Genomic DNA, 18,249 nt, shown 5'->3' with positions numbered 1-18,249 from the left:
TTTACTTAATTTTAAAAATTATTATTTTTTATAAAATTTTAATAATAATTTTTAAATTAAAAAAATAATGGACCAAACAGCCTTTTAATCAAATTCAATTAATTTGAAGGTTTTATTTCCATAGAAACCTAATAGTACTCAACACGGCCGTGTTTCCGAAGGAAAGGTCCCCGAGGGCTCTAGAGTCGTTTTTGATAAGGTCAGATCAGAACAACCCAACTTGCGTATTCACAACGCAATTTCACAAACATTGACCTGTAGCCACCTCATATGCGTCACGTGGTGCTCCACCATTGGACGTTTCGTACAATTCTTTTCACCTTTCCTTCGGCAGCATAATTTCCTCTATAAAAGATGCCGACTCAGTACACGTGGACGCATCTTCTCCATTGCTCTTGCCAAGCACTCTTTTATTTTGACCGTCCATTCCTCAAAGCGCCCTCTATATATTAACGCTTTGTGGAAGGGTAGGTTTCATTCTAACCAAACCCTCTTATTTTCCTCTTTGCCGTTTGATTTCTTTCTTTTTGCAGATAAGATTTATTCTCCATGATGATTTTCCTTCCAAGAATTGTGTCTTCGGTACCGGTTGCGTCGCTCCTTGATCTTCTTTTGATATAAGATTTTGTTCGATGAGCGGATTAACGTAATCGGATCTAAGATCTAAAGTTCTCCGGTTTGCAGAGGCTTAAAGGCGTTATGCAGGCAAAGATTGGTATGATGTCCTATCTTCCTAAGTGCGTTTTTCTTTTGATGTCTCCTGATTTCTCATGGATTCCTTTGTACACGTTCTATTCTTGTAATCTTGCGGGATTCTTTTGTTTATGTTTATTCTTGTAATTGTCCAGAGATGGAGAAAGATTATATCTAAATAGGGAAGAGTTTCGGTCGAGGTTCGTGGTAAGAATGATGTTGGGAAATAGCGATGTGGGCTGAAGGGAGCTTTGTTTTGAAAGGATGTGTAAGATGTCAGGGCAAAAGTCTTACTATTTATTTATGGAAGGGGGCTGAGTCCTGATCTATCTTTGTCATCCCCGACCTTTGCCATGACAGGTGCGCTTGCATGGCAGGTCACCCGAACTTAATAAAAAATTCAATTTTTTGGTGTTTTGAGGGGAGTTCGCACGGGGTTGCCCGGGTTCTCCCCTCTGCTGTGGTGTGGTGTGTCGTGCCTTTACTCTTTCTCCCCTCCCCCTCTCCCCTTTCGCTTTCCATTATTTACTCTGCCGTTAGTCCCCTCTGATATTCTTGCACCATACGGGATGGATGCATGATCCACATCAATCATCATCATCAACATCGGAATGACCTCCAAGCCATTGATCTCTACTAGCAAATCGCAAGGCCAAGGTATTCTTTACATATTTTAAACCAAAATTCGCCTTGTCTAAATTTGCTTTAAAATTCAAGTTTTTGCTAGTTATTTTGTAAGTAGAGTTAACCACTAATTTTGACCAAGATGGCACGATCACCATTAGGCTTTAACATATTTTAAGATTTTCATTATCATTTAAGATTATAGAATAAATTTATAATTGGTCAAATATTTAGCACTTATCCTAAAAAGAGCCTTTAACATGATTTTGATTTTGTCACCTATTTTATAAAACTTTTAAATTATTCTGATTCAATCTTTTTTTTCAAAAGTTAAGCAATACTGTTATATTACAACTCTTATAGTACTAATTTTTATCTTAATTTTGAAATCAAAATTTTATCTTTGAAAAAATTAACTTAAAAAAAATTAATAACCAGTATCTTCGGAAGCAAATTGAAACTATTTTGTTGATATATTAGTTTATTAAATTCTCATTATATTGTTAACATTAATCAAGTTGTGGTCTATCAATTAAAATTGAACTAAAGAAATTGGTTTTCAATAAAAAGTAGGTGTACCAAAGTACTTGTGGTTATCTGATATACCTGCAATGAGAAGTTAATCAGAACATCTACAGTTGCCATGGCAGATATAGAGCAATAGAGCAATATTATATCTGTTATTCGCAACATTTTGCTCTCTTTACAAAGTATTGGCCATACTGTATTGTTAGTTAGGACTGATCATATTCCATCTCAAAGCCATCTCAGCCAACACGGTAAAGCTTTACATCATTCAAAGTTGCCATGCCTCTCTAACATTGGTTCATTTACCAGAATGTTTCAATATTGACTATTCTATGTTGAGGTTCATTCCATCTTGAGATTGTTGTGCCTGCAAAAATATGGATGCCCTTTAATTGCGTAAGCTATTTTCTATTCTATGATGGTTGTTTATATATATTCTTATTATTTTTTAGGCCAATTGCATTTTTAGTATCTTAGTGTCGATTTGCTAGTGGTGCATTATCAAACTGTACAATTATAGGAGAATGTCATACATAGGTTGAGGCAGCATGTGTATTTGGCTTGTATTGCTCTCTTTGTAGCTCTTTAGGCCCTTGCATGGGCTTCTGTTTACATTGGGTTGAAGGTTGGAGTTCCTTCCCTGGCTATTGAGGATTTTGATGAAAGACGTCCCAGTGGTGAGCATGATGTTGAAATATTAGTGGATTTACTATGTCAAGCATGTTGGCAAATGCATCTCTGTTCTTTGATAAACATTTAAAGTCAAGGTGGATGGAGTGGAGTGTTTGAGCTTGGTCAACTTTCAAGATTTTATATCAGAAGGTATTTGTAGACCTTGGAAGTGAAGGAACCAGCTTTGGAGTCTCATGATAATAAAAAATCCGTTGCAGCAGCAGGTCTAGTCTCTGAAGATCTTTCCATCACTTGCTAATTGTTGAAGCATTGAAGGCTTGTTATTTGAACCCTTCTTGGTTTATATGGTGCAGCGGCTCTGCTTTACTGAGATTAGTGTTGAAGAACTCCTGTTTTTTGTTGTCGGAGATTGATCATAAGAGGTACATGCCAACTGTGTATCCAGTTCCTTTACATAGTGAAAATTTTCAGTGGACTACGGTCCCGTGGTTTTTCCCCTTAATATTGAAGGGGTTTTCCACGTAAATTTTGGTGTCTTGTTTATATTTATATGTTGCGCATTTGTGTTGGTGATTGGTACCGTCTGCAATTATGTCAAAGTTGAAACACTTCTTTGGCAGTTTTGATATGCCTATGGTAAGTGGCAGTCAAGGTGATGAAAGTTAGTATTTACTTTCCCTATAAATTTTTATCTACCACTACATTTTTCATGTGTTTAAACAATCTCTATTGCTCTCTAAGTTTATTTTTAACTGTATAGTTTGCTTGGTGTAGAATTTGACTCTTGCATTTGTATGATTTGTTAAATTTTATTTTTAACTGAATATTTGGCTCAAGCTTTATGTTTTGATCTGTTAAATTTACTCTTTTTTTGTCACTTTGTTCCCGCAAATATCAGAAAAAGCCATTACTGTTTTGTATCTGGTCTCCATTGTATCAAGTTATTTTTTGCAGGTTGGAAGGATGGATTGATTTGAGCAGCTGAAAATTTGTTTAGTGAAGCTGAATCTCATATTTTAGTGTTTGATAGTGAAGCTGAGTGCTACGGAATCTCAATTTTTCTGTGAATAATTTTCTGGCTCTATTTGTAGATTTGCAATTAAATATGATACTTGATTTGACCATTTAGGAATGTGAAATTATAAAAATTCATATGTTTTCTCAGCCGATTTTTATTTTGAATTTTACCGTGTAGTGCTTGATTTAACTGCCGAACTCCCTTTTTATTTAAATATTTTTAATATGAACCAAAATTAAAGATGAATTTCGAAGTTGTTTTAACATTGTGTCAAATATTTTTCAATTACGGGTTATAGTATTCAATTTTGGAGGGTGAAAATGAGGATTGAAATTATATTCAACGGACATTTCTTTTTAAAAAAATTTCTATTTTCGGCTTTGAAAGTCTCTCATAGGTCTTGGGTGGGAAAAATGTCATTAGAAAGTGGATTTGTGCTCACCATATCGCCAATAAAACTACAATCTGGGAATTAGAAAGAATGCTGAGTTTAATAGGTTGGGCATGGACGCTGAACTCGTCTGATCCTTGTGTTTGGAAAGATCTGTAAGCTCAAAACGGCAGAGCGCTCAATCCCGGATAGGGGTTGGAGAGGTTGGTGGTTCGAATCCGCCCGGATCTCCTTGTATGTGTTCTTTGTTGTTCTCTTCGTGTGATTCTGGTTGTTAAAGATATTTATCTCTGTGTCTTCCTTATTGGGCTTGGGCTTTTTTGTGGTTGGTTTTAGGTAATAGCAAGATTATTGTTTTCTTTTTCCATAATAATATTGCGTCTTTTGTTGTCTTTTTTGGTAAGGTAAAATCCCATCTCATTGTTCCGAAGTCAGCTCTATGCCGTTCTTGGTAGTCACCCATCGGCCATCGTCGATTGAGATCCACATCCAGAGTTCTACCCTTCCGCCATGGATTGTTTTGGACTGGACTGTAAATCTGAATACTTGAGACTGCAGTATAAATGTAAACAATTTGCATTGTAATATTTGATTACTGAGTAGAAACTTCATGTTGGAAAAGTAGTTGGAAGGATAAATTTTGAACCCAAATATCTAGACTTAGAAGGAAAAATTCTGTAAATAAGTTATCAGGAAACAGATTGATAGTGTTGCAATTAGACGATAGACTGTCTGTCCTTTATCAGCTTCATCATCCAGGCCAAGTGGACTAATTAATTTGAGTCATCCCCATTCCTGCAAAGGCCACCATCTTCCATCTGGGAATTGTACAGAAACTTTTCTGGAGCTGAAAACCTTGCTTCGAAAACCCAAGCTTTTCTTCCTCTTTCGTTCACGCCTTGCAAGGCACTCGTGTATCAGCTTTTTGGAACCGGACATCCTCTCGTAGGTTGCGACTCTAGCACAATTTATTCTGATCTGAGCATCTCCAAAGCCTTTATGGAAGATCCCCTTCGGAGCCTGAAGTTTCTGCAGAGTTTCATAGTTGGTGTCTTGTTGTGCCGAATCCTAAATCTCTAACTTGACCTCAGCACATGGAGGTGTGGGTGTTCTTTCTTGGAAACCTTGGTTTTTGTTTAAAAATGATGAGTGATCGTAGCATTTGTCAAATGAATTATTCATTTTCTTTTTTGTTTCGTAAGTCATGTTTTTCAAATGACTTGAAGAGGATTTTATTGGAACAGTTTTCCGGGGTATGGCTGGTGGGTGCTTACAGTTGGTGGGCTTTGCCCCAAGAAAAAAAAAGGCTCCAGATTGCAATTTTTAGCTCAGGCCACATCTTGTTCCCAAAGTACCGCAATCAAAGACAAAGCAATATAAAATCTAATACGAGCATTTGTGGTAACTTCCATGGTATTAGGCATTGAAGGAGTGAGAAAAGTTAGGCTAACTTCCTTTGTATATTTTCCAACACAAACATGTGATGTTGAAATGAATTCAAAAGTTCTTAACATACATTTAATAAAGGAAATAAAATATTAAACGAAATTCATGTATGATGATGAGAGTAGAACATGAGATTCAGTAGTTTTATAATCTTTTTCGTTACAATCAAGACAAGACCACATTGACGAGGAGGAGAACAGTAATAACCATTAAAGCATTTGTCTTTAACTTCTGTGGCACCACCACCTAATGGTATTAGGCATTGGACGAGTGAATAAAAAGTTAGGTTAATTCTTTTTTTAGTTTTTCTAACCTAAACAATTGATTCGTGAAATGAATTCAAAGGCTTTTTTTATAGGTATAATGTTAAAAAAAATTCTAAATCATTTAATAAATTTTTAAAAATTTATTTTTTATTAAATTTAATCAAATCTTTACTCTTATTTTGGATCAAATAAGTTATTATTAGTCAAAATGTCAGTTATCGTTTTATATTCACTTGACTCTGACATGATATTAATATGAAGAGTAAAAAATGTCACATAACCATATTATCATGCGTAACAACATTAATTATGATATGTCAACATATCACATTATTATTAATTATAATATGTTAGCATGCCACGTTAGTGCCACATTACTTATAATGACAAATAACATTTTAATCAAATCAATTATTAGTTATAAGAGTTTATTTGACTTAAAACAAAAGTATAAAAACTTATCTGACTGAAAATAAAATATAAGAATTTGATTGAACGTAATAAAAATATAAAAATTTATTTAAATTTTGTTAAATAGCTTAGAGATTTTTTTAGATATTATGTCTCTTTCAAATGACATTAAAAAACAAATATTTGAGGTAAGATAGTTCATTATACGTTTTCTTAGTGGAATATGGACCATCTTATATATATACATGTTGGAAATTTTTTTATTTAGACTTTTTATTTGTATATTAATGGTCCAATTAAATGTACTAATAAATTACTTTTAACATTCATAAATTGTGTTTAATTATTTTATTTATAAGAATTTAAGTGCTGTTTTAATCATCAACATAACTAACAAAAATGTTAGTATCAAACGTAAAAATTAAAACAATTAAATTAAATTTGACAGAAAATTTTGTAATTTATTAAAATTCCTGCTTCTTAATATGATTATATCCAATAATTTCATGGAAATGTCAAATCCATTCATTAACCACATGCTGGGATCAAAAAAAATTAAGCTGGATAAATTGCTTACAACACAATTTTCAATCTGAATAGTTAAGTTAATTAATAATTTTTTGTACATAATTTTTATTTTTTACTGTTTATTCATGAGGATATGACGTGGCTGAGGGCGTAGGTGAAACTCTTATTTATAAGAGTGAGCAATTGTTGATTAAAATCAAATTAATCAAAAATTTTTGATTTAAACGGTTCAATTAATTCATAAATAAACATGATTAAATTGATTAATTTTATCAGTTTTGGTTTTGAAAATTTTTTTCGATTAATAAGATTAACCCATTTATATATAAGTCATTCATATCTTATAATATATGTGTTTGTAAAATGACATAAGAAATTCAGTTCATTGAATTAATCAATTTAATTTGATTGATAGGTTAAAAACTTCATTTTCTATCTATTGAGTTAATTTTCCCAACACATTCGATTAATTTAATTAAAAAAATCTATTAATTAAATTAATCGAATTAACCGTCTACACGTGTCTACTCATTTAGAAACTAAAACGTCCTCCTCTGACAAACGATCTGTCAAAAGTGCAAATTTCTAAAACAATTTGGTTCATTTTGCAAGTAACACACTGAAAGAAATCTGATGTGCCCAAAGTCCAAACCCTTCGGCCTATTTTGCGTTGAAAATCGAACAGGTGGATTTTGTGTTGGGAATTACGGGGTTTGACAAACGCGATGCCTTGAGTCCATTTCTTCCCATCACATCTTCGATTTGCTTCTCTTTGAACCATGTGATTCAAAGTCCCAGCCCTCTCAGCAACCCTTAAATTCAACAGAGGAGGCCATAACCAATGTTAGTATTTTCAAAGCCTATGATTAAGTTAATATTAAACTTTCCATGGGTCAATTGCCAGCATGAATCATACTTTACCAGAGAAATCATTTCTTTTTTTAATTGAAAATCGATGGCTGAGGAGAAGTCATCAATATTTTACGAGCAAAATCTCATCAAATCTTGATGTGTTCTTCGCATGCCTATTCGTGTAATGATTGTGAATATATTTGAGTTTTATTCCTTTGACTAATTCAAACAAAACAAATCCATAAACTTGTTCAGATTTATATTAGAATTTATCTAGTTAAAATTGGTTCGGTTTTATCTGTCAACATGAGGCTAAAATTGTCAGGTATAGTAATTTCAAAAGTTCTTAAATAATTTACAAATTTGTAAATAAATTTTTATTATTTTATTATATTTAATGAAGTTTTTATTTTTATTATGAATTAAATAGATTATTATAATTAGTGGTTAACTTATTATTATTAATCAAAATAAAACATATTATTTCTATACTCACTTTGACATAAAATGATGAAATTGTCATGTCACCATTCATTATAACATGATGTAAAATGATACAAATAATTTCAATTAATAAGAGTTAGTGAATTATTAATTATAAGAGTTTATTCGATCAAAAATAAAAATATAAGAGTTTGATTTAATGTAATAAAAGAATAACAGTATTTGAATTTTAAATAGTTCAGAGACTGTTTTTAGTACTATATCAAAATATTTTTATTTAGATAAAAAATTTTAAATTGAACCTTTTTAAATAAATCTTTTTATTATTTGAATAAAAGTTTGAATTTAACTTTTTATATAAAAAAATAAATACGCTTGTCATGAAACAAATTATTTCAAAAGCTTAAGGTTTGTTTTGGCAAAAAAAATGAAAAAACATCATTAAACATTTTTTCTTTATGTGGCAACATTTCTAGAGTTAGGAAATGTCAAATGTGACAGTGGGTACCATCGAAGCTTTGACTGGCAGAAAGCAGGACGGTGGACCATGAAATTTTGGAGAGTTGTATAAGCTAAAATGCTATGAAACGACAAGAATGGAGTTAGAAACTGGCTGCATTCATAGCAGTAATTCTGACATTAAAATTTGAAGTCACATCATCTTCAAAACAAAGGATTTTGAGTTTCCCTTAGTCAACATAAGTAATTAAGAGTCTTCATAAATGTTGGATGGAGAATCCTATCCTAATGTAAATAGCTAATTAATGAATTGTCCAATACAAAAAATATTTTTTAAAATTGTAATTTATTTAAAAAATTAGTAATTAATGAATTAATCACATATTATAAAAAAAGTAAGTTTTATTTTTCAAAAAATTTTCATCTTATCAATTCTTTTATCATAAGATTATAAAAATATCAATATTCATTAATTAATATTCAAAACTTATATTTATAAATATGTATTTATTAAATGACGATCATTCAAATATTTTTATTATAATTATTAGTAAGATTTATTTAATTTATAAATAAAAATATTAATTATATTGAATGATTTCATTAAAAATATTTTTTAAATTTTAATAGTATTGAATAATTTAAATATTAAATTTTTTAAATTAAATATTAATATTTTTAATTTTTTTAATATTTTAAATTAAATATTAATATTTATCAAATTTATTATGATAAGCTTAATATAAAAGTAGCTTTTTTTGTTTTGTAAAAAATATTTTACACCTCTCAAGTATATAAAACATTTTACATGATTTGGATATTTTTACCGTTGATTCATAAAATATTTTATATTTAAAATAATTTTTTTTGTTTTTCAAACAAACATAAATCATAAAAACTTTTTTTCTAAAAATATTTTACATAAAAGTAAACAAACTCTGGTTTTGACTTTAAAGTTTGAAGTCACGTCACCTTCTAGAGAGAGGATTTTGAGTTTCCCTTAGCCAACAAAAGTAGTAAAGAGTCTTCATCAATTGTAACATGGAGAATCCCTATCCTAATGTCAATAGCTAATTAATGAATTGTCCAATACATTTTTTTAAAAATTATAATTTTATTTAAAAATTGTAATTTTATTTAAAAATTTGTTAATTACAAAAAATTGAATTAATTAACAAAATCCAAATAGTTTTTTTTATTATGTTCAATTTTGTTAATCAAATTCTTATATTTTTATTTTAAATTAAATAAAATTTTATAATAATAATTGAGTAATTATTATTTTATGTTCACGTGATGTTAATGTGACAAATGAGACTGCTATCATTATATATTTATAACAAATCAATATGTCATTTTATTATTATTAATTATAATTTAATATAATAAAAGAATTAAAAAAGTTAAAAATTTTTAAATAATTCAAATTTCTTTTTAAATATTATATCAATTTTTATTTTATTTTTATCGTAACATACTTGAATAAAAGAGTAAAATTTAAATTTTAAGTAAGAAAATAAATTGTATAATTTTTATTTTTTTTGGGGCCTAAAGCCCCAAACCCCGTGGATTACTCTTCAATCTCTTCAACTTATTCTTTCTTTTCAGTAGCCAGCACATGTTTAAATGTTTTCAACAACTGCTGAAATACGCACAGCATGAATGACCCGATTTCATTGCTTAACGTAAGTAGAAATTCGTTTATGACCCGAATTCGTTTAATAACGCTGTCTACCTGCCAAACACGGCGGATTAAATGATACTAGCACTCCTAACAGCAATGTCGGAAAATTTAGCTCATTCTCGCCAATAATTTTCTCAGACGTAATAGAATAGGCTATAGAGTAAGTCACTTGCGAAAAGAAATGATACTGTTTGATGCTAGCATTTAATTCGTTTGCAATTATTTTTCCAATAATAATAATAATAATAATCCTTTGCAATTTCTCAAAGAATGCATAACAATACTTACTCTTTTTATTCAAAAAAGTGAATATTTTATCCAAATAATTTATAGAATTTAAGAATGACAATAGATAATGTATTAGTTAATTAAGATATCCTTATCCTAATTTGAGTACAAAATCTAATATTCATACTTTATTTGAATTATATTAATAATAATTTTTTAGAAGTTGAGTAAAGTCCGAACTCACTAATTTAGTTAAAATTGATGTGAGTACTCATTACAAAATCAAATATGACCTGAATTCAATAATAATTTTTTTATTAATCAAAATGAAATTAATAAATTTTTTTTAAACAATTTATAATTTAAAATAAATGATTTCAATCATAAATCATATATAAACTAAAAAATATATAAAAACAAAATTAATATTTAAAAAATTTATTATTTATAATCACACTTGAATAAAAAATACTTTAATAAAACTATATGTACTTTACTGGAATCTGTTTACAAAGTACTCTAATTCTTTGCCGTTTCTAAACAAATTTCAAGAACGAAGGGTCTGGCCAGTTAATTGCTGGTGTTGTATACCGTATACCCTCTTTTTCCAGATTTTTTTTTTCCAATGAAAGGAAAGAGTTAATTTTGGCGTCTATGAAATAATAAATAATAAATGGATAAAAAACTATCCGCTATTGGAGTCCAAACTGGTGCCCCGAAAAGGAAATATTTTGATGGTCCAAATTTTTGGCCTTTTGTAAAAGTCGTTTCCACTATAAAGACGGAGGGGCAAACCAAGAAGCAAGAATCGGAGTTGCATCGGGCCCCGCTTGTGCGCTCGCATAGACTATAGCCAACACTGTGGCCTCGCCTACCCAGTCTACTCTTCTGCTTTCCCACCACAATAAAGGAGACTCCTCGCCCCCCCCCCCCCTCTCTCTCTCTCTCTCTCTCTCTCGGTCTTGCTCTCGCTTGAATTAAATGACACTTTGTTAGGCTCAAAAATTTTCCTCGTTTCCTCGGCACGAAATCTGGTCCGTTTCTTTTTTATTCGCGCTGAAAGCTTTCGATATTCAGCTGTTTTTGCTTAACCGGGTATATTTCTTTCTCTCTTTTTTTTTTATTGTTTTTGTTTAACGTTTGAAGTTCTTGTGCCGGCCGTTGAAAAAGCCGGCTGTCGGCCTTTGGAAAAACTGATCGTCAATCTATTTGTTTCACCGCAGAATTATTTTTTGTTAGGAAATACCTATGGTGTTGTGGAGTAGATCTACCAGCATTGACTGATTCGTTTTATTTATTTATTCCAAAATTTTCTGTTGATCATGAGAGTTGAAGAAAATATTGTTTTTTTCGAAAGTTTAGGCAGGGATAGATCTGTTTTTAAATGTTTGTAAAGTGATGGATCCTTACGAGCTCTGAGTCCGGTAGTCGTTCACTAAATGTTTGAAAGATGAAAACGGTGTGGCCATGATTTTCATTTCCTCTGCTTTGCTTTTCGAATTTTCATTTAAGAGAATTAAAAATAAAATTAATTCGGAGAATTAAACTTTAAAGTTGGTCTTATTAGTTATTAAGATTGTGGTTGACTTTATTTGCAGTGAAAAATGTTTCTTCGGAGAAGGCATACACAGACGGATGATTCCGAGCAACGGGATGCAAAGGTAATTATTTATTTATTTAGTTTTTAATTCATATTTACATTTGAAGGGGAACATATTTAGTTAATTATCAGCAATTCGGCATAACCATCTTTCCGGGAGGTCTATGTTGAATTTGGTTTACAGCTTTAGTAGTCTCTGTTGATCAAAACTCTGAAAATAATGAGAAATGCTACCAGACTTTCTCTTGATGAGGTAAATAGGAAGGTGTAAAGGCTAAAGTAATTGAATTTTCTGTTAATTAGTAGGGTCGATGTATTCTTTGGGGTGCAATTGCTAGTAAATTCTTGATATTTGGTCGATATGCAGGTCAGTGAACTCAAGACTGCTATAGGGCCCCAGTCTGGACGCAGTTCAAAGTACTGCACCGATGCATGCCTGAGGAGATATTTGGAAGCTCGGAATTGGAATGTTGACAAGTCAAAGAAAATGTTGGAAGAGACATTAAAGTGGCGATCAGCTTATAAGCCAGAAGAAATCCGCTGGGTATGTTAGATAAGTTACTGCCTCCATATTTTAGTTATGTGTATAAGTTGGTTCTGATCAGTCTTTGTCTTGTTAGGACCGAATGAGATTCCAAATCCTGTTAGAATCCTATAAACTTTACATAGTAGGTTCAGGTTGAAACTTGTTTAATTCAGTTTTGGTGTCTTAATATACAATTAAAAATTTTGAATGAAACTGGATAATCGTTCTTGCCTTGTAACTTGATCATGTGTTTCATTCGGTATTTGCATATGATTATGAGTTTATAACTGGGGCAATTTTTGGCAATAATTGCTTTATTTTTGGTTTCTTGAACTTACTGCATGACATGTTCTCCAGCATGAAGTGGCACATGAAGGAGAGACTGGAAAAGTTTCCAGGGCAAATTTTCATGACCGTCATGGAAGGACTGTGCTTATAATGAGGCCTGGGATGCAGGTTTGCACTTGGTTTCCTTCAGTTTGTTTTGTCACCAATCTTTTATTAATTTGCACTATTAATTTTTCCACCTATATTTCTTGGCAGAACACAACATCAGCAGAAAACAACATCCGCCATCTGGTCTATCTCTTAGAAAATGCTATCATGAACCTCTCTGAGGGCCAGGAACAAATGTCCTGGTTGATAGATTTCACTGGATTTTCATTAAACACCAATATTTCTGTCAGAACAGCTCGTGATATCATTTACATTCTACAAAGCCACTATCCAGAGAGGCTGGCCATTGCTTTCTTGTATAATCCACCAAGGATTTTTGAAGCATTCTATAAGGTTTGTTCTCCTGACTCTTTCCATTTGGTTAGTTTAGCTATTGCTCTAATTCAGTAATTATCCTAGTTTCTGGTCTATGTTCCAAACAAATCTTTTGTCTTCTTCCTAGTGTAAAAGTTAACTGCTAGCTCGTTTCATCACATGAGAAACAGAGAGTGAATTGGTGCACGTTGATTACCATGAATTCTGATTAATATTATATAAAAAGGGCTGTCAGGAAAGAGATTGGTGAACCTATAGAGCGGACTAGATCTGGAGTTAGTTCAATGTGGTTGAATGCAATATGTCAATCTTAAATGGCGGCACTAACATTTTGCATAATGGTTCCTTTAGGAGCTATATCTTTCATTCGATTGACATTGTGCTATGTACATCTCCATAGGCTGTTAAGTACTTTCTGGATCCAAAAACAGCTCAAAAGGTGAAGTTTGTTTACCCTAAAAACAAAGATAGTGTGGAGCTCATGAAATCATACTTTGATGTTGAAAACCTTCCCAGTGAATTTGGGGGAAAAGCCTCTCTGAAGTACGATCATGAGGAGTTCTCACGGTTGATGGCTCAGGATGATGTGAAAACTGCAAAGTTCTGGGGAATTGATGAGAAGCCCTACCACATTGGCAATGGGTATTCAGTGGCTGAAGTGGCACCAGAGCCAACACCCATTGCACAGGCAGGCAAGCTGAGAGAGCCTGCCCATCATCCAGAATGGTCTGGCAGAATCAAGTGATGTAAAATACAGCCACCGGATTGAATCCAACAGATTAGCTTAAAATTTAAATCAACCTAAATGGGAACTGCATATCAAACATCCAGTTCTTGCCTTTTGTAATAAACGCCATTTCTTGTTCTCAATGCTAACCATTATAAATGCTACTTAAGTTTTCTTTCTTGCCCCCTCTCCCCAACAAAAGATTGAAGATGCTGCTAGTTTATTAGTTGGCATGAGTAAATATGATCTCTCCGGTCTTTTTTTTTTCTCGAAAGTTATGGTCTCTCCAGTCTTTAGTGCCAAATTAGTCGTTACCTGTTAAATCCATTTCTATTATCTACTTAAACATCATTTGTTGTTCATTGATGGTCTCACGAAATCAATGCATTGTTAGTGTATAGTAAATAAACGGTATCATCGCTCGTGATCAAAGTATCACTCATTAATGTGTAAAAGGTTTCAAAATAAATATTTATTTTTAAAAGTTTTTAACTTTTAAATTTATATATCAAGTATAAATTCATATTTTAATCCTTGATAAGCATTTTAAAATTACGTGCAACTTAATTATCTCGTGACTGAAGTTGATTACCTCGTCTACCGACCTATTCGGCTCATGTCAATGCTACCTTTCTCATAGGGCGTGCGGTATTCATGGACTTCGTTACGTGAAACGGTAACGGACGATCGTTTAAGGCACTGAAGCAGCGAATTCATAAAGCTGTTTCTTTGTTTCCTGTATATGACTTTATAGTTATATTGGAAACGTACGATATTAATTTTGTAAGCGAATTCATAGCGTACGATATTATTGGAAACATATCATTTCCTGTATATGACTTCAAATATCGGCAATGATAGTATAAACGGATGACTAATAGTTTTTCAAACATCGGCAATGATAGTATAAGCCGATGACTAATAGTTTTTCATAGTTAGAATTTTAAATTTGATTTCAAATCTTAAATGTATAAAAAAATATAAAATTTATTTCATTGATAGTTTTATTATTTGTTTTTTTTTATATAAATAATATATAATCAAAATATTAAGCAAACAGAATTAATTTACTTTAAAAAGCCAACAAGACTTAAATGAATATAAATAAATTATCATTTTTTAATAAATTATAGCAGTATTTAAATTTTTATTTTTAATTTTGAATTTATATTTGATATAGTAGCAGTCAGGGGTGGCTCCTCCTTGTTATAAAGGCCCCCCCAAATTTTTTAATTTCATTACATATAATTAGTTTTGTCTAAAATTTTCTTAACTTGACTCTTTAAAATTTTGTGAAATTTATACTTACTAGCTAAGTTCAATATATAAATTCCAACCCAATATACTAAGCCTATCAAATTTTAAAAAATAAAAATGAGTTTACTAACTCAAACCTACTAAGTCTATATAAATTTAAGTTTATCATAAGCCATAACAAATAGAATCCTTTGGATGAAAACTTCCTCCGGAAACTACCTAATTTTCCAAAACAAACAAAGCCGCCGCTTGCTCTTATTTTCAAACAAAGGCTTCCTTCTACTGCTGATCTCTCCAAAACAATTCATAGTTGAAGCTATTTGTCACTTCAATCAGTTTTTTCCAATTTTTTATTGAGTTTTTTTTATTAATTTTTTAAAATATAGTTATAGTTTGAAAAATTACCTTAGACCCCTTTCGCTTTTGGTATAGAAAAAGGATTATTGTTTGCCAAGCAACAATAAATACTTAAAATTGATGATCAGTACTTTATGCAATAACCTTTTATAAACATTCTAGAGGAAACAATTAGGAAAACGTTGAAAGCATTCCTCAGTATTAATATTTATTGGTATTAATAAGTCTTTTACTTGTATCATTTAGTTTTCTTGTTAATCATTTTGACGAGGGAGGTAATTTGACCCTCTATTTTGAATGTTATTATTTATATTAACTTTTTTCTTTTACTCTTAACAGAATATGTCATTTACAAATTTATTGATTTAAATATTTAATAATTTATTTTTCATCCAAATAATATAATTATATAAAAGTTAGAAATATCCAAATCCAAATTAATAGGTAGGAATTTCTTATTGAAGTTTTTTGAGTTTTGACATGTCATTTTAAGTGAGCTTTTTGAACTAATTTGAAATATTAGTATATCATTATATCACTACATTTTTTACACATTCTTTTAACTAGTGTTGTGCTATTTATTCTATTAACTTGGGTAAGTGAATATACATATATTGCATGTGAGAATTAGATAATATATGAAGTTCTCGTTGATCGTTAAGCCTTTTTTGTTTGACTCCCTTAAAAATACTTTAGTTTTGCCCTTGTTGACAGTGTATATTTTTTATACATTGTAAATATACCGCAAAACATCATCATTTGTAAGGAACCATAGGTTGTGTTTGGTATGTTATTGGGATTGTGATTATTAAGAATGTAATTGTTAGGAAGATAACTTTGTAACTTTTGGTAAAACATGAAAAAGTGATGATTGTAGGCAATACAAGGATTATATTATATAATATTTAGTTTGAAAGTATTTTATTAAAAATGTATTGTAAATTTACAAAATTATTTTTATGTATAAAAATATAAAGTTGAATAAATTTAATTTTTTAATCTAAAATTTTAACTTTTCAACTTTATCTATTGAGATAATAAATAATAACATGATAAAAATAATATAATATTTTTAATATTAATTATTTAAATATTAAAAATGTAAAATTACCAAATATTTATTTTTACTTTAAACTTATAAAAATTAAATTTAATAATGTTTAGAATTATCACATGAATAATAAAAAACATAATCTAAAGAAAAATCTATTCATAGATCATACTATAGATACTCGTGGTCAAAAGTTTAAATATAATTTATCGATAGATTAATAGATTTACAATTTTAAGTGTGTATGATGCTTCCTTTATCTCATAACCACAACACCAAAGCACCTCGTTTTCTCAAATCCTCTCAACTCCCTAGTAATTTTCTTTGATTCTAAACCATTTATAGCATGCTTAGTTCACTGAAAATAATAAAATGAAAATAAAATAGTCATTCAAAGGAAATAAAATAGAGAAATAATAGTTATTATGCAGATTAGTTCATGAGAATTAAATATAATAGAAATTGCTATTATTACTTATTCCATTATTTGGTTGACAAGAATAATTTTAAGAATGGTTAAAGAATAATGGGTAAATGATAAAAATACCCTTTATTAAAATTTAAAAATTTTTTCAATTAAAAAACAAAAAAACTATGATGAGAAATAAATACTATTTATTAAAATTAAAGAATTTATTTTGTTAAAAGAAAAAAATTTTATGAGCAATAAAATCAAAATAACTTTTACTATAATTAAATAATATTTTTACCAAAATACAAACATATTTTTATTATAATTTAATAATATTTTGTATTAGAAGATAATTAAACATTTTATTATAATTAAATAATATTTAATATTAAGAGATAAAGTATATTCTTCATTAAATTTTAATAATACTAAATAATATTCTTTATTACATTTATTATATTCAAATAATAATATTAAGTAATATGCTTTATAATATTTATTATAGTGAAATAATATTAATATATTAAATAATATTTAAATATTTGTATTTCCCTTTTTTTGAAAATAAAGTAAAAAATTTTGTGTATTTTGTGCTTTAGAGAGAGAAAAGGAGTGAGGAAGAGAGAGAGGAAAAATAAGTTTAGTATTTTTTATAAGGTAATTTTTTAAATTATAAAAAGGTATATTTGTCTAATCAACTTCTTTTCTTATTTCCAATAATTTGGAATAACTATTACCAAGGGGGCCTTGGTAATGGTTATTCATGTCTCTCTTTGAATGGTTATTCTGAAAAATAGTCATTCCATTGAATCAAATACAGTTTTATCTCAAGAATAAGAATAGAGGAGAAATGACTATTCCATTCTCCTAAACCAAGCATGCCCTTAAAGTGTTTCTCTCAATTTTTGACATAAAAAACACAAAGTTTTCTCAAAATACTTTCAAAATTTTTGAAAATTTGAGTTAAGGTTTTATAAAATCCTAAATGTCCTAATCTCTTAAATTATCGAATTTGGTGATGAAATTTTATCCAAATGTGCTAGTGATTGACTACCCTTGGAACAGACAATGAAAAAAAAGGAAAAAAGATAAAAGAGAAAAAAAACAGAACGGAAAATAGAATAGGAGGATCAAGAGGTTAATTTGAGATTTTTTTTTTTTTACTTTCCCTTTACTAATAGAAAGTAACTGTCCCCCATGAGAGAAGGAAAATGTGATTTCCATCTCAAAATATCAATCAAATCTTGCAATGTAATTCTTTGGAATTTAATTATAGGGAATGTCTCACACTTGTATTGTACCAAATGTATTAATAAGTATAAGAATATTTATTTATTGATTGA

The 18,249-nt window shown here is 29.9% G+C and overlaps 1 protein-coding gene and 2 long non-coding RNA genes across 3 annotated transcripts; all 3 read left to right on the top strand.

Annotated features, from left to right (window-relative positions):
• The first annotated feature begins 476 nt into the window (after positions 1-476).
• On the top strand, positions 477-1,236 carry LOC108663207 (uncharacterized). Its single transcript, XR_001929227.2, has 2 exons — positions 477-715; positions 849-1,236. It is a non-coding gene; the product is annotated as an uncharacterized LOC108663207 (long non-coding RNA).
• Positions 1,237-2,598: 1,362 nt separating this feature from the next.
• Positions 2,599-3,004, top strand: LOC148764421 (uncharacterized). The gene is made up of 2 exons (XR_016026313.1): positions 2,599-2,741; positions 2,832-3,004. It is a non-coding gene; the product is annotated as an uncharacterized LOC148764421 (long non-coding RNA).
• Positions 3,005-11,034: 8,030 nt separating this feature from the next.
• LOC18610938 (uncharacterized) lies at positions 11,035-14,009 on the top strand. The gene is made up of 6 exons (XM_007046887.3): positions 11,035-11,300; positions 11,804-11,866; positions 12,173-12,349; positions 12,689-12,787; positions 12,875-13,120; positions 13,503-14,009. Exons 2-6 carry the CDS (start codon positions 11,810-11,812, stop codon positions 13,845-13,847), a joined length of 924 nt encoding a protein of 307 aa, XP_007046949.3. The 5' UTR covers positions 11,035-11,300; positions 11,804-11,809; the 3' UTR covers positions 13,848-14,009.
• The last annotated feature ends 4,240 nt before the right edge of the window (positions 14,010-18,249 follow it).

This window comes from Theobroma cacao, chromosome 1 (assembly GCF_053813885.1).
Source record: "Theobroma cacao isolate CCN51 chromosome 1, ASM5381388v1, whole genome shotgun sequence".
Lineage (NCBI taxonomy): Eukaryota > Viridiplantae > Streptophyta > Magnoliopsida > Malvales > Malvaceae > Theobroma > Theobroma cacao.
Note: the sequence above shows the minus strand (reverse complement) of the source record. Positions and strands in the feature narration are given on the sequence as shown.